At 45.3% G+C, this 16,339-nt stretch overlaps 1 protein-coding gene across 1 annotated transcript in view; it reads left to right on the top strand.

Moving 5' to 3' along the window:
* The first annotated feature begins 526 nt into the window (after nucleotides 1-526).
* Nucleotides 527-16,339, top strand: part of LOC119450606 (sodium-dependent phosphate transport protein 3-like) — a 70,561-nt gene continuing 54,748 nt past the window's right edge. The window contains 2 exon segments of the mRNA XM_037714110.2: nucleotides 527-836; nucleotides 1,724-1,814. Of these exon segments, the coding sequence (XP_037570038.1) occupies nucleotides 1,805-1,814 (10 nt within the window). The 5' untranslated portion in view covers nucleotides 527-836; nucleotides 1,724-1,804.

Raw genomic sequence — 16,339 nt, forward strand, 5'->3', positions numbered from 1 at the left:
TGCGGATTTACGGAAGGAATCAGCACGGTCGAGATAAACAGATGTAATGCATGGATGGAAAACTCCGGTGAGGGTAGCTGACCTGTACCGAAAACCGTAATTTCTTTTTTTTTTTTTTTTTGTCCCGGTCTTGTTTCGGAGTGAAAGTTTTAGCGGTCCGTTTCTTCTTCACGCAAAAAAAAAAAGAGACAAAAGAAAAGTTTTTTTTTTTTTCCTGTTCTCTTTAAATTTTTTTCTACCTGGTTTTCAGCGTTAAAAAGTTATTTAATATTTTGAGCAGCGCTACAAAAATGCTCGTGAATGGGTTCTGCAGTTTCAGCGTGCAATTGAATATTAACTGAACAAGCATGAATTGCTGAATCACTACAGTGTGTGAAGCACTGCTAGCCACCCTAGCACTGGGCAGCAGCAAAGGAAGTTGTTTCGGTTTCATTTTCGTCAACCAACTGCCCTAGCGGCAAATGCTGCGCACTGCGACATCCGGTTCTTGCAAGTTCCTCACTTCCTTTTTGTTGTTTAGTTTTCCAGTTGCGGATAGTGCGCGGCGGGGCCAAATTCCGATTTCAGCGTTCGGTAGCGCTGCATATTTAGAGGCGGCGGCGGCGGTGTGGCGTGTCGTGTTTCCAAATGCTCGCCGTGGTCGTTGGCTCGGCGTCCCGCATTGTCCCTTGCGCCAGTCGTGTGATGCACGGACGAAAACCGACTGGCCATTTCGGGCGCACACCGTCAGCAACAGTCGGTGCACGTGAGACTGCAAGCAGCATGACAACAAACCACACGTGAGCAAGCATCCTTGCGCAACACGCGCTCTTCCGAGACGGGTGCCAGCTTGCACGGTGAGACGATAACGTTGTCGCGGTAATTTGGCTTGATGCTGTAAAAGAGCTATAGTGGCCTGATAGCCGCCGTCTCTTACGAAAAATCGTGCTGTTTCTCGCCGTCTTCGCACACCTGCGCTGCTGCAGCTGCCCAAGATCGGCGTGTAGTACCTTCTCTCGTTGCGTGTATTCGTCTTTTATCTCGCCAGCAGGCCGACTGCTGAGCGCCTTAGGCCGGACGGATACGCGATTGCCAGCCGTAATTCAATAAAGTCTCGGCCTCGCGTTTGCTGCCTTGATCGTGTTGTCATCTCGTTTCGTCGATCATGTCGCACAACACGCTTCCCGTCTTGTGCTACTACTTGGCGATTACTCCCTCCCAACAGAGCAAGGATGAATGGTCGTTGTGGCTGTTATGTACGCGTTCGGCTTTAGTTCTTTCTGCACTTCCCTTTCCACTTACCGAAGCGCGCTAAAGCCGATTTACACAACCAGTCAGCGCCGGCATCACTGGAGTAGGATGGGTGACGCCCGCGTGCTAATGTTGTGCGACCTCGACTTTCGTGACAACCCGTGCTGCCAGGTTGTTCTTAGTGCACTTTAAGTAGCTCTTTGACCCTGTATACTCGCTGGCCTTTGAGGGTGCAATTTTATTATCTCTGTGCACCGCTCGAGATACGGCCGAGCGCGTCAGCTCAACTGGCGTGCGCGCGGGAAAGAGAAAAACAAATTAGAGAGAGAGGTAGGGAGACAGAGGAGAGAGAAGTTGTCGTTCCTGTGTGGCGGTTGTCGCGGTCGTCGTGGGCAGCAGTTGTTTCCTTCTTTGCTCTTTCATTGCATCGGCGCGCGGCGGGTGCACTCACCGCCCGGCGGACGCATATACAGACGGGGGTTTCTCTTTACAGCGCTGTCTCGCCGCATTCGTGTACCTGCCAGCTGCACGGTGCGCTTCGGTTTCCGCGGCTCTGATGTGAAAGCTGCGAATCATGGCGAAATGTAAGTTTAGGCCATCAAGTGGCATGTCTCCGTTCTTCCTGCTCCAACCTTTTATCATCATCGTTTTTTTTTTTTTTTTTTTCACTTATTCGTGTGTGCTTGGTTGTGTGCGTGCCTGTGGATAATTGCACGCTTGTTCGCGTTATGCTAGTCGTGCATTTTTCTAAAAAGAACGATGGCGCTGCATTAAACTATCGGCAGACGTGTGCCATGATTGCAAATATGTACAGGGTTGTGCATACATCGTGTAAGAACTCATTAGCATTCAATGCAGTAAAACTCGCATTACTTGTAATCCACATTATTAAATGGGAGAGTGGGGGTATTTAATTACACAAAAGGCTGAGGAAGACAGTCTGAGCTATAGGTATCTCTGGCCTACTACATACTGGAAAAGGGTACGGAGAAGAAAAAAAAAAATTGATGGCGAAGACAAGGAAGTGCATGTATGCAAGACCACCATGTTGCGGCATCTCTAAATCCGTGGATTTTATAAAGGCTGCAGCTTCCCTTATAATCACTATTGTGCCGTTTGCATCAGACTGACGACTAAAGAACCCAAGTAGACTTTGCACTCGATAGAGTGCATTCTTATTGCAGGACAGTAAGCTTTAACATTTCCCTTTAACATTAAACTCCTAGTACTTTCCTGTCAGGAAAGCCATGCACATCTATATGTGCCCCACAGCTATCCTGACAGGAAAGTAGCAGGAACCAAGCAATAAAGAAAGGAGAAAGCCACATTGCAGCGAGACTGGAGGCCAGCTGGTCTATCCGAGCAAAAACACAGACTGTAATAACAGAATCCATGAGCGTTCCATTGCTTGCGCGGTGTTGTGCCAGCAGATAATGATTCTGGCGGGCTTTGATATCTCGCGCCGGATCCGATGAGAGGGCAGGTAGAATTCCCGTGTTGCCAGGTGGCTATTCTGTCATCTGCCAAGCTCGGCAAAACAGACCACGCTTGCACATCCATAAATTGGGGTAGACCCACGATTCTGTTATCGACCATGCTTGACGAAGACCATGCAGACGTGTCCAATGTTTGGGATAGATCTATGAAGCCACACTGCAACGAGACGGGAAGCCAGCATGTAAATCCGAGCAGAACAGACTGTAATAACAGAAGCGATGAGTGTCCATTTGCCGCATCGTCACCATGGCAATGCGACCCCGATGGGGCTTCGTCCCAACACACATCACCAGCGCTGGTGTACACAAATGTTTGATGTCTACAAATCCTCCCGATTTTTTTTTAGTTCAGGTTAACCACTCCCAAACATTTGTTAAGCGCTCCATGGTGGGTGCTTTCAGTGCATACCCCATATGCGGGGCGGGGCCCAGTCTGGGTAGCAGCCATGAAGAGTTCCGACGGGTGATGACGTAGTAAAGTGGAGCCTCATTTACGTGACGCATTTCCAAATTAATGACTATGCAGCGATGTGCGCAATCTAGAAGTGATAGTAGTGCAGATCTTATGTAAACAATGTGCTACATGTGCACATACGCTTGGAAAGCTACAGTGAGAAATATGCATGAATGCGATCCGGCATGCTTGCACGAGCCAAATAAGCATATTCAAATAACCGATGTTTCACGTACCTGCTGAGAATTCACCGCAAGTTGTTCCGCACATGTTAATATGGGAAATCCATCGCGTTGTCACTGTTCAAAAAGTTGCCTGGTTTTATCGCTCACACACATGCACACCTGGGTAAATGTTTTAAACAATGAAATTCCCACTACATTGTTTTAGCTAATCTTCTTGGTTGCTGCAACACACAACAGCGTATGACACCATTTATTTGATGCATACTTGCCACAGTACATGCATTCTTCTCCTCACTATGGAGTGCACCAACATGGTACGCTGCTTAGTCACTGCCGTTCGTGCATACGCCCTATGCAATACCTTGTGCTTTACAGAGCTAATAGAGAAGTCATCTGCTCTGCAATCAGATGACCTGCCCACACTTTTTAATTTTATTCTCATCTAGAATGTCATTAACTCGCATTCTCTAACTCACACTGCTGTCTCCCTGTCCCTTAACCCTTTAACTGCCATTACTGCCGAGATAACTCGTGAAACCACGCACGCGCACCCCCTGCTATTCCCAAATATACTCGTGTTTCTTTTTAAACTCACTTCCTGCCGCTCCCGAGACAACTCGTGCAAAAAAAAAAATTATTGCGTTCATATCCTGCCATCTATGGAGAGGTCACCTAAACACATAGAACTTGTAAATTAAATTTTAGACAACAGATGGAGCGCACATGTTTACACCCACGTCGCTTCGTCTCGGCAGAGCGCAGCAGCCATGGCGAGTCAGCGTGCCACGTGCGTCCGCGCTTTGACGGACGAATAAATTCAAGAACTGCTGATGAATATCTTTACATGTCCTGTGGAGTGTGATGGTGCATTACTAGCATGAAATTTCCACTGAACCAACATGAAAAAAATACCCAGCAGGGTGTGAGGAGCGGTCAGAAAAAAACCCGGCAGTGAAAGGGTTAATATGGTGCCTATTGTATTTTGTTCCTTTGCTCATTTTAAGTAACTGTCAAAGATTCCTTGTTTAGAAAGAGAATAAGAGCGGGCTTACGATATGAGAAGAGGCAAAACATGCAAAATATCAACCGTGCATTTAAGTTAAAGAATGCAACGCCTGTGCTTCACGAAGACCATGCAGGTACGTCCTAGGTTTGGGGTAAATTCATGAAGCCACATTGCAGTGGGACGGGAGGAGGTTAGCTATCCGTTGTCATGGCTTTTGAATTATTATGAATCTGTGAACTTTTATTCGTTTAAGGGCGCTTTAACTGCGGCACCGTAATTTGATCAGGTACAATTTCTTCAGTGTTGTTATTATATTTGTTATTGTGTTACCTTTATCTTAACAGCGAAGCTGTTCTAGCTAACCGTAAAAAGTGCCGCCTGCCACACAACAACTGCGCCATAGCCATAGCAACAGACACAGCTCCGGCGAGCTCTCGTCAGCTGCGCGCTACTACGCATGCGCTGTGATGTCATCCCGGCGTGTCGTCTGCTGCGTGCCGCCCGTACACTGTGCATAGCTTTCGCCCCACTTCCCCTACGTGTGCTCCGACTGCAAGTGCTTCGCGAGGTGTTCCCCTATGCCACGGACAACGAGGAAATGCCTATACACTTTGTATAACTAAGCATCACTTGGCATTACTTCGTATAACTTAGCACCACTTCGTATAGCGAGGACCAGCTAGGAACCGATCAGCTCCACTGTGTCTGTAGCTTTGCGCCACTAGTGCAAGCTACCCCAATTTTTTTAATATAATCTGTATCCATGTCTTTGTGCTGCTGTGAACCCTTGTAATGGGGGTTGCGGGCTCGTCAAGCTGCTGAATGCCAACTTTTATCCGCCGTTACTGTGTCTTTATCGAAATAGACGAAAATGAAATTATTGATTGATTGATCGATTGATTGATTGTGTGGTTCATAGCTTCTTCTCAGTTTTTCTCTTTCTCCTTTTTGTTTCTTCTTTCTTTTTTGTTATCCTCCAAGTTTCAAAGGTATGATGTGGTTCAGATGATGCGTAATCAAATCACTCTACATGATTAGCAGCACAAGCAACACTTATCTCCCCTTCAGGTGGCGGTTAATTCCATCCATTAAAAATTTTGCATAACACATTTGTTGGCATCCTCAGCAATAATAAAACTAGGTAACATAAGAGCACTTTCAAAATGGGGAAATTTTCTGCGACTTCTATCAGCATCTAAAAGTGTGGACTGCCCGTGTCTAAAATCTGCAAAAGAAATATTTTAAATGTGGGAGCAAAGTCGTCTGGCAATCATTGTTCTTGGAAATCAGCCAGGTATATCAGAACATTGCCTGTTATAAAGCCTCAATGTCAAAAACAGAAAGAAGGAAACCAGCCAGATGATGGCATATGGATCACTCCAGGAAAACTGAATGTCTTTCTTGCATCTCATTTTTCCCATCGGATATTGTCGTCTACTTAAACCTTTATGGGCACCATTTTGTATGCATAATATAGCAGGAGGAGGGTACAAAGGAAGAAAAATATGTTAAGACATGGCTTCATGAACATATAAAGCAACTAGATATTTCATAAAACACAGGTAAGCAAAATTTAAAGGGTGGCAAAAGATCAAGTATATCAGTTTCTGAGATTAACTGTCGGTAATTTCTTTGAACTTGAGAGAGTTATGATCATTAACAATTAGTTTTGGTACCTTGTCTGATTCTTCAGTCACTGTCGATAGAAGAAATTAGTTGAAGCCATTGGTAAAACCACGCAAACGGTGTGCACTCTGAGTGTTGCAAGTTTGGTGCGACATGTGGGTAGACGTAACGAGACTTGTCTATGTAAGTGATTGATGCTGAAATACAATTTATATGAAACAGGCCAAGTCTGGTAATCTTGTTGGGGAAATATAATGTACTGAGGCCAAGCAATGCTTCAGGTAATGCTGCGCTGAGGACTTTGCATAGGCATGACAAAATGCTTCCAAATTATTGTGAAGTACATTTGACAAAAGTCACGTTTGTGACATGAGTGGTGGTCCTCGTTTTCTATTTCTCCAAGGCGAGCACTAGAAAGACATCACGGTGTGGTTAGGGTAATAGAATGGAAGAAAACTTTTTACATTTATTTACATGAATTGGTACCTATAAGCACCTAAACACACACATAGATTCAGAAACATCTTGTCTCTTCCCAGTCCAAGTTCCGTCGGCACCTTACGGCCACACTTGGAACTACCCTCGTTGTAGAGGAGGTTTCTTTTCACTGGCAGCTTATCACCCAAGCAATTGCTTATAAAAACCGGGGGCCTTGCAGATGGTGAGCTGGTTGACCCTCCCCTGGGTGTAGCTGTTAGCCATTAAAGAGCACTTTTCAGGGAACTCGGGCAACGCTATCCCAGACCACCCATGGCTTCTTTGTCGATGCCGAGTTTTCTGTGCATCTTGAGACTGCTCTCGGGCAGTCTCGTGGTATCCCTTGCAGCCGCAGTCTCCACCAGCATTTCCTTTGCCAGAGCAAAGCTTTCCGCTGGAGATGGTCCACCACTGCGCACACGCGCAGACTTGTGTGTGTGTGTGAAAACTTTATTTAAAGAGATCCGGGCGCTCGACTTAAAGGGATACGGACACAAAAATTGGCGGCTGGTTTTTTGCGTCGGAACAAAAGTTGGGGAACTGTTGAAACTGACGAATACAACAAGCTGCTTTGGAAAAAAGAACCCGAAACATCTTTTTTTTTTTTGCGATTTTCTGTTGCACCTTGCCTCCAAGCGGCCGCCGGCAGAAGCTGAAATTTGACGTCATAACACCCACCCGCGCACGCGGCCAAGGTCGGTTACAGCCGTCGCAGTGTTTCCGGGGGTGTCAGTCCCTTGCAGCGTTTGTTTAACCCCTTTCGGCGATCTTCACACGTGGTCCGTCCGAAACATTATCCCCATCGGCGCTCCACGCAGGTGGTGCATCTTACATGCGCCTTCCCACGGTCGTGGCTTGGTATTGACGCGTTCGTCACAGCGGAAGGAAATGCCCAGACATTGCTGTTGTAACAGCATCGTCGGTCGGGACATGCCGTCGAACACGTTTCCCAGAGACGAGAACGTGCGTAAACTTTGGATACCAGCCTGTCGGCCATCACGCTCAGCCTGGAGACCTCTAAAAAATGACTTCTTTGCACGGACCACTTCGTCGACGATAATTCTGTGACCAGCCCGGCTGTGCTGAAAAGCCTCGGCATGCCGCTCAAAAGGCAACGCCTAAAGCTTGACGCTGTGCCATCGGTCTTCTCACGAAAATGCAAAGCAGAAATGATCAGCGGTGCGTTTAAAAAGAGGAGGCAAAAAGTTGTCGGTACTGTTTTTGTTCACTTGCAGCCTTCTTGAGCAGTGTGAGGGCAAGGCTGGGGCGAGATGCCCGAGGCTGGGCACGAAGGCAGTGATGTCTTTAAAAATGTTGGAAAAGCATAGTAAAACAATACAAGGCTAGCGCACGCGACTGCGACTCACGAGATCAGTCCTACATGGCAGCGGGGCAGACACACACACAGCTCTACTTCTCTACAGGATAAAAGCGGGGAAACTAGGGACAATGCCAGACAGGTGCTGCCATCTGTTGGGCGGCTGGCAAAGTGTATTTGAGAGTCTCGGAGGTACTGATACCTCACAGCAGTTGCTCACGCCGACGGCATAAACAGTCATTCACGCAGTGCGGAAGCACCCCGCAGCTGCCTCGCCTGCGTGCGCTCTTGAAAAAGCAAGTTTACAGAGGAAATAACAAATAATTCTTGCACAAGTGTCTGGTGCAGAGCGAAATCTTCACGCTACGGTTCGCGAAAACCTGATCGGCACTTCCACGGCCGCCTGCTCTTTTTCGACGCTTGATACGGAAGGCTCGTAACCATAAGCGGTAATATTTCTTGCCAAATTGGGATGGTCCTCGTCTTCAGACGTCTACTCATCGCTGGTAGAGGCACCAGAACTCGAATCCATGCTCGCGATGGCGGCGTCGGCGCGCTTCAAAGGACCGCGGCCGGCCGGCTGGCTATCCGACGAAGGTGTGCGCACTCACAAAAACGCCAGAAATAACGCCATCAGCTCGAAAATGAGCTAAGTGACTACTTCTTTTCGGTGTAATCACACACTGATGATTCATATTCAGCATTTTCGTAAAATTTTCAGATTTTGTGTCCATATCCCTTGAAGCCGAGGCGGGCCGCTCCCACGTTGGCACTGTCAGGCCAAGCCCTTCAGCGACATCATGGGTCCTCTGGACAGCCCTTAGTTGATCTTGAAGCAATGGGCTTTTGATTTTTTTTTCCTATTGTGTCTATTCTTCCAGGAGGCTGGGAAGAGTTGCGGGGCACCCCGCGAGCATATGTTTGATTTCAATGATGCCATTACAATCATTGCATTCCATCCTAACCTCCCTCTCTGGATATATTTTGTTAATGTGGTATGGCGTGGGGTATGTACCGGTTTGCCATAAGCGCAGTGAGACTGCCTGAGCCCTGTTTAGTTTTGAGTGTAGCAATGGAAATTGCCTGCGTCCTAGATAGTAATGTTTGGTAATCTCATTATAAGTTATTAAATGATCTCTATGTTCCCCGGCCTGATGGCGAATGGCTCGGTTATGGCTGTCACGGTTAGCAAGTCCTCGTGCCAAGTCATGTGCAACCTTGTTGAGGTTTACCCGAGTCTCGTCCACTTTCCCCATATCCGCAGGAAACCACCGGATTTCTGTTCTCCTAATCCTAATGTTTTCAAAGAGTTTAGCTGCAACTCCAGCTATGTAGCCTTTATCAAAACTTTTTATAGCGGCTTTTGAATCACTGTAAATGAAGGCCCACTTATTACTCCTGATTAGAGATGGGTCGCTCAGGAGCGAGCCGGATCTTGTGAGCGGCTCTTCTTAAAGGACGAGTGAGCCGTGGTTCGGTAAAAGTGAGCGGCGGTTCTTTTGGAGAAAGGGAGCCGGTTCTCTCTCGTTCAGTGAGCCGTGCCGATGCGTTCCGTCAGAGCCGGGTCTTCTGCTGGGTGCGACTTCCGCACCATCTATTAGCGGTACGAGAAAGCAACTGCCCTCCCACCCTTCCTCGCAAGAGTCGCCTTCACCCCTCTACCTTCGGCTGGCTTTTGAGCCGCTATTTTTGAAGAACGAATGAGTCGTGGTTGACGTGAGCGGCAGTTCTTTAGGAGAGAGGAAGCCAGTTCTCTCTCGTTCAGTGAGCCGTGACGAACCGTTCCTAGAGGGCGCTCAGGAGCGAGCCGGATCTTTTGAGCCGCTTTCTTGAAGAGTGAGGGAGCCGTGGTTCAGTAAGTGAGCGGCGTTTCTTTCAGAGAGAGGAAGCCGGCTCTCTCTCGTTCCGTGAGCCGTGACGAACCGTTCCTAGAGAGCACTCAGGAGCGAGCCGGATCTTTTGAGCCGCTCTTTTGAAGAGCGAGGGTACCGTGGTTCAGTAAGTGAGCGACGGTTCTTTCGGAGAGAGGAAGCCGGCTCTCTCATTCAGTGAGTCGTGCCGAACCATTCCGTCAGAGCCGGGTCTTCTGCTGGGTTTCGAGGTTTCATTTTCTGACCGACGTGGTGGCCGGCGTAGGCAGACTCCCGCTACTCGTACTCGCTCACAGTGTGTGGTGTGCACAGCAGTCCTTTTGTTTTTTTTTGTGCGTCCTATGCCACTGAAGGGAGAAGTAAAGAAGCCTTAATTGGCAAAGGATGGTACCATTCATTGCCTGCTGCTGTTTGAACGATGTCTCACGACTCTCACCAATCGCACATTGTGCGCTGGTGCAAGAAGACTTCGAAGATGGTCTTCCGTGTCTTTAAAGACAGCAGGTGAACGTACAGTTTACGTCCTGATCTTCATTTGTGCTAATTAGTGTAGTCATGAAAATGTCGCCCATGGCATCCACTTCTGTGCTTTTTCTGAGCGTGTATAATTAGCACATCATTAAAACGAGGTCAATGATCTGTTGTGTTGTAATAAAACTTAATTTCTTTTTTTTTTCTTTTTTGTACTGGCGCATGATGGCATGATCGCCAGTATCGCACGTGCGCTCAAGAGAAAAAAATTAATTAAAAAAAAACGAAAGGTACGTGCGGCAGTTTTGTGGATCTTTTGTATGATTTTTGGATTGTACTTCAAGAAATGATTTCTACATTATTTTGCATGGCGTTACTGCTCACTCATATTATAGTTAGCGTGCGTATGTGAATAAATGAATAAAGTTGAAAGATAATATACATTCATTTTGCGTTCTTATTTTGACGAAAATTGATTTTAATGTACCACAAAAACAGACAAGCTTCTGAAATGACGAAGTTACGTATTTTTTTTTCTGAAAAAAGTACGTCGCATTCTGCCTGTTACAGTATCGTAAGCATTTTATCCCCAATATCAGAAAAGAAAGTTTCATTGCAACTAAAAATTCATGCTTTTAATATATGTAAAAATATTCTCTAAACATAGCGAAAATACCAATAGCACAGTTATTTAATTATGCATATGTCATTTTTTCAAAGTCAAATAACTATAGAATATGCATAACACAGGTAGCACATTTAAATGAACCAGTGAGCCGTTCAAATGAACCGGTTCATTTCAGTGAGCTGAGCCGTTTTGCCCATCTCTACTCCTGATGGCTAGAGCAATTGCCACTTGTTCCGCCACCATGGGTTTCTTGGTAAAAATAGCGATAACGTCTTGCACCTTTCCTTGAGAATTTGATACAATGGCCGTATGGGCTTCTTTACCTTTCATCCAGGCAGCATCAACTATTGCTGCCAATTGGTTCTGCTGCTCTATCTCCTGCAAGAGTGCTTTAGCTCTTGCCTTTCTCCTTTTGATGTTACACTCTGGGCCGGTATTTTGTAGCGATGCCTTTCTGGGGGGTGCTAATGCCTCTTTGCGCTTTGTCAGTGGTCAGAGCGACGGGATCAGCCGGCCGTGAGCGGCGGATGATAAGACTAGTGTAGAATAAGTCATAAGGCATTGCTACAAAATACCGGCCCTGGATGCATGTTTCTGGGGAGAGGGTTGGTTCTGATCCTATCCCTAACTTCAGTATTTAATTGCTCTTCAGCCTGTATTGGGCTTCTTGATCTATTAATTTCTACACCTATTGTCTGTAATATGTTTCTGCCAGCACATGTTTTTTTCATACTTTTGTATTGCGCTAAGTGTTGGGCCTCAGCGATTTATTCCATTGTGTTGTGGACCCCTAGACTCATGAGGTTGTCAGTTGCAGTAGTACTCGGTATCCCTATGGCTATTTTAACAAGTTTCCTGATGATTACATTGAGTTTAGGTTCTGCCTGTGTCCATTTGAATAATCCGGCCATGTAAGTGAAGTGGCAGAGAGCAAAAAAATGTATTGGCCTCAAAGCACTGTCTTCCCCCAAGCCTCTGTGTCTGTTGGTAATTCTCCTTAGTAATCTAATCACTTCATCTGTTTTGTTCGAGATATGTTTTATTGTACTATAATTGGCATTGTTTTCTTCTATGCTATAACCAAGAACCTTGATTTTTCCAACTAGCCTGATTGCGGATCCTTCATGAGCGTATAAGCACACGCTTGGCTCCTCTTCTGGAATGTAGCCTCTTGGTTTACGACCTTTTCTGCGATGTTTAATGACCAAGAGTTCCGACTTAGCTGCTGAGCATTTCAGCCCCATGTCTTTCAGTGTGTTCTCTACAACATATACACTTTCCTGTAGTCTGGTCTCTGTCTGTCCTACATTACCCTTGGCACTCCAAATGGTTATGTCGTCGGCATATACAACATAATGTATACCCTCGATTTTCTCTAAATTACTTGCAACCTTAGACATTGCTAAATTGAATAGCATGGGCGAGAGCACAGCTCCTTCTGGAGTGCCCCTGTTTCCCAAATTCTTAGCTTCTGACTGAAGTTCTCCCATGATGAGGTGCACAGTTCTGTTTCTAAGAAAGTCCTTAATCATGTTAAAAAGCCTCTTACCTAACCCCATCTCAGAGAAAATGTCAAGTATTGCCTTATGTTTTAAACGATCAAAAGCTTTTTCCACATCCATTCCTAGAAGAGCTTTCATGTGCGTGGGGCTGGCCTGTAAGAGTTGGTGTTTGATTAAGAGCATAGCATCCCGGGTCGAAAGCCAATGAGGTTGTACGGGAGGATGTCGTTCTGCTCAACGTATTTCGTGAGCCGATTTAGGATGGCTTTGCCTAGACATGACTCGTGCACAAATTTTTTAACACGAAAGTGTTTTATGCCGGGGTCCACCAAGACTTCACTGACGTATTTCCGTCACGGAAATACGTCATAGAACATAATACAAAGAAAGAAACCAGAAGAAAAAGTTCCACAAACATGCAAAATTTCGAAATCGAACCCACGACCTCTCGGTCCGCGACGATAGATCGCCGAGCGTTTAACCCATTGCGCCACAAACGCATTTGCAGAGAGCTACACAGACGTGCCTTATATATCTAACACTCCTCCGTGTACCCGCGCTCTTGCTCGGGGCGGTGCCGCCGCCTACGAGCAGAAAAGAGAAGTACTGCATTATGACACTAACGCGCACCGACAGTGAACGCTTCGGTGGTCTCAGCACTACGACGCCTCGATGCCAGCATTCGAAGGGACGCTGGCATCAAGAAGCACTACCAACGCCACCTAGGTGGCGTTGGTAGTGGCGTTCACCGTACTCAGCACAGCGGAGCGTGGCCTCCGCAATTAGCTCTGAAAATGTTTCTGAAGTTGATCGCGGAGGCTGCAATTACGACGCGCTGTACGCGCCGATTTGACTCGGTGACGATTCAGTTACGTGCTTTGTCTTGCGCGTTGTATTAGTGTGTGAGTTACGTGCTTCGTCTTTCGCGTTGTGCTAGCGTGTGCAGCGTAGTGCAGCTTCCATATGCACGACGGTTGCTCATGGTCATCGACATTGGTAGTCGTGATGGAGGAGACGTGCCACCAGGCGTCAGCGTGGGTGCATCAACGCCTAAGGGCGCTTTAGCCACAAAACACCAATAGACATTATATATCAATGTGCAATAAACATTACACTACTTCTGTGAAGACACGTTTCACTTTCGTGTTCTATACCGATTCCTATATAAGAGGGATCAACCACATTTCTTTGCTGCCTCCAGTGCCAAAGAGCATCAAGCACAACAACAGGGATACTGACCAATTTTTCAGCATGGATGTAATCGGAAGTTTGACGTCACAGAGTGATGCAACACATGTTGAAAGTCATTATGCATGCACGTAAATTATGTTCTTGACAATGCTACTTGCACCTTAGGATTTCTGCGCTGCAATTTGTTGCATGCCACCACCCTCGTGAGACTTGAAATTTACAGTTCCTTGGTCAGATCCAAACTTGAGTATTCATGCTGGGTTGTTCAGGTAACGAACCATTTTGAATTCATCCAGAATTTGAGCACACAGCTTAATCCCATCCACTGTCGCTACTCTAGTGCTTCTGCAATGAAACAATTACTTAGCTTTCATGATCTGGCTTTGCACACCGGAAGTGTTTACAGCTCTGCTTTTCTCACATAATATTCTATTCTGATCAGACCCTTAAAGACAATTTGCTCCGTCAACCATTGGACGTATCACCTCGTGCTAACTGTTCTTGAAAAGTTGGTGTACCCTCATTTCACAGCAATATTTAACCTCACAATTAATTTCTACCAATAATCTCGAAAGATTAAAACCGCCTTCCCTCCTCCATCACTTGCCATCTGTAATACCAAAAACTTCAAGATAGCCACGATTACATCAATCTGTTCTTGCACCTCCTATTTGTGAAGCCTTTGAGCACTTGAAACTATGAATTTGTTATTTCTACTAGTGCTTGCAATACTGAGCTGTTAATTTAATTTGTACAATTTCGACACAACTTCTAAAAGGGATATACACATTGTATATAAACAATATGGTGCTGGTCACTCTCTCATTCTTTAGACAGAGCTCTTCAGGAAAACTGAGTTAAAGGAACTCTGAAACGATATTGGGACAACAAAATTGGTGACACATTAAGTGGCACATCTAAGCGCTTTGCGTAAAACATGTAATTTGTTATAAGGTTTTAAATATGTGCATCGCTACCGTTCACAGCGGCACCGCTCGCCTGAGTTTTCAGCTGCCCCATTACAATCTACATAGTGAGGATGAGGAACACCTTTATATAGGAGTAACTGCTAGTCCTCTATGAGTGTTTTTTCTGTATGTCTTGTCTGAACTATTTCCATGAAATCTTCTTAGGAAAACGTATGCCCCATTATATGTGCTTGCGGCCTGTAATTGATGCAAGTGGTGGGACATGCTCGACTATTAAAACGTGTTTGGCTGACATTTATGCAATACTGCACAAAGGATTTGGGCTGCTGTCCAGCACATCTTCAGATATCACATTTGTTCAATGAGGGCAGTTCTAGAGATGGTGTCTCTGTAAGCGTATGGCTGTGAAATATAAAAAGGCCTGTTAAATGCTTGACTTACAATGTCAAAACGTGCAGTTCTGTTACATTACAGCTGTCAGGAAATGACAGGGAAGGAATACTTTTTTCTCCTTCTTCTTCGTCCTTGAGCATTGGTCAGAAACATGTGGTATTCATTTTCTTTTTTTTTTTTGCTATTTTAAGGCCACAAAGTTATTACTCGGATGACGCTGTGGCTGAAATAAAAAATTTTTTCAAGTATGCGATGGAAATTGTAGCTTTCATGATAGCCTTTGTTTAGTGTGTGTGCATGTGCATACATGCTCGTTGCTTGCAACTTCAGTGTGTGTTCTTCCAGTTATGATTCCTCTTAATTCATAATTTCTGCTTCGAGTTTCAATACCTTTATGATACTTTTTTGCGACATTTCATGGAAGACATTAGTAAACGATGTCCCAAAATACTCTGCCTGCCAGACCTACTGTAAGAAAACTTGCTAACGAAATGCTAAACAAAATGGAGATTTCTTTGCAGAAACGCATTCACAATGGCATTACCTAATGCCAAAAAATGTACCATAATGTCTCAACCACCAATAATGAAACCTTATGTATGAAATTATAAACCAGTACTAGGGTGGGAGAACACAGTCATAATGAAGTAAATACATCTTTAGGAAATTCTGAAATGACATATGTACACTTGATTGTGGTTGCTGTAAGTGAGCCTAAATTGTAAGTGTAAGTGTACACTTCCAAATGGTTGCTGTAAGTGAGCCTAAACATATATGCAGTTGAAAATGGCAATATGGTTTTCTTTTTTAGTGGAGCTTCCTTTGGAAAAAGGTATGCTAGTTTGTTCAGAAAAGATGGTCATTTTATTCTATTAGGGGCAGCACCGAAAAATTGTTGGGTCAGCACAGATTGCAAGGGTCAGCCCAGATGCAAGCACGAAAGTAATTGAAGCTATGCTAAGTTGGCTGAGTGTGCTAACTCTCAGATGGTAAAAGTTCAGTGTTTAAGAACAAGGAGTTAGTAAATAAACTGCTTTGTTTCAAAGTTTGCTGAGGCACAACAAATGTGTAAATTGCATGTTACCTCACCTCGATAAAGCAGTTGAGATCACTGAAAAAAGTCGTTAAAAAAATGTGCCGGAGCACGTGTAATGGCAAAACGTTCAGTGCTTCTAGGGATTCAAATTTTGCATTCCAAACATGAAATAAAGTGTTTCAGTGACATTCACACTCTTATGCAACATGTTGCATAAAATGCAGTTCCTATTCAAGAACATTTGCGCAGCCAGAGTTGCATTGATGCCAAGCCTAGCAAACGCCAAGCTTGTGTTTGTGGAATGCCCTATCCATCTGCTGGTTAAAACACCACTGCGGAATGGGGTTGCAAAGTGGGCATCTTTGTAGGTTATCTTGAAAGCATCCGAGCATCATGCAAACTAGACACAGAAACATAAAGTATGGCGACACACAAAGGGTGATTTGTATGTTTTCACATAGCCTCCTATAGCACTGTGTGTGTCTATAAATCCTTACAAGACTAAGAAGTCACAGAAAGATGGACT

Source organism: Dermacentor silvarum, chromosome 4 (genome assembly GCF_013339745.2).
Source record: "Dermacentor silvarum isolate Dsil-2018 chromosome 4, BIME_Dsil_1.4, whole genome shotgun sequence".
Lineage (NCBI taxonomy): Eukaryota > Metazoa > Arthropoda > Arachnida > Ixodida > Ixodidae > Dermacentor > Dermacentor silvarum.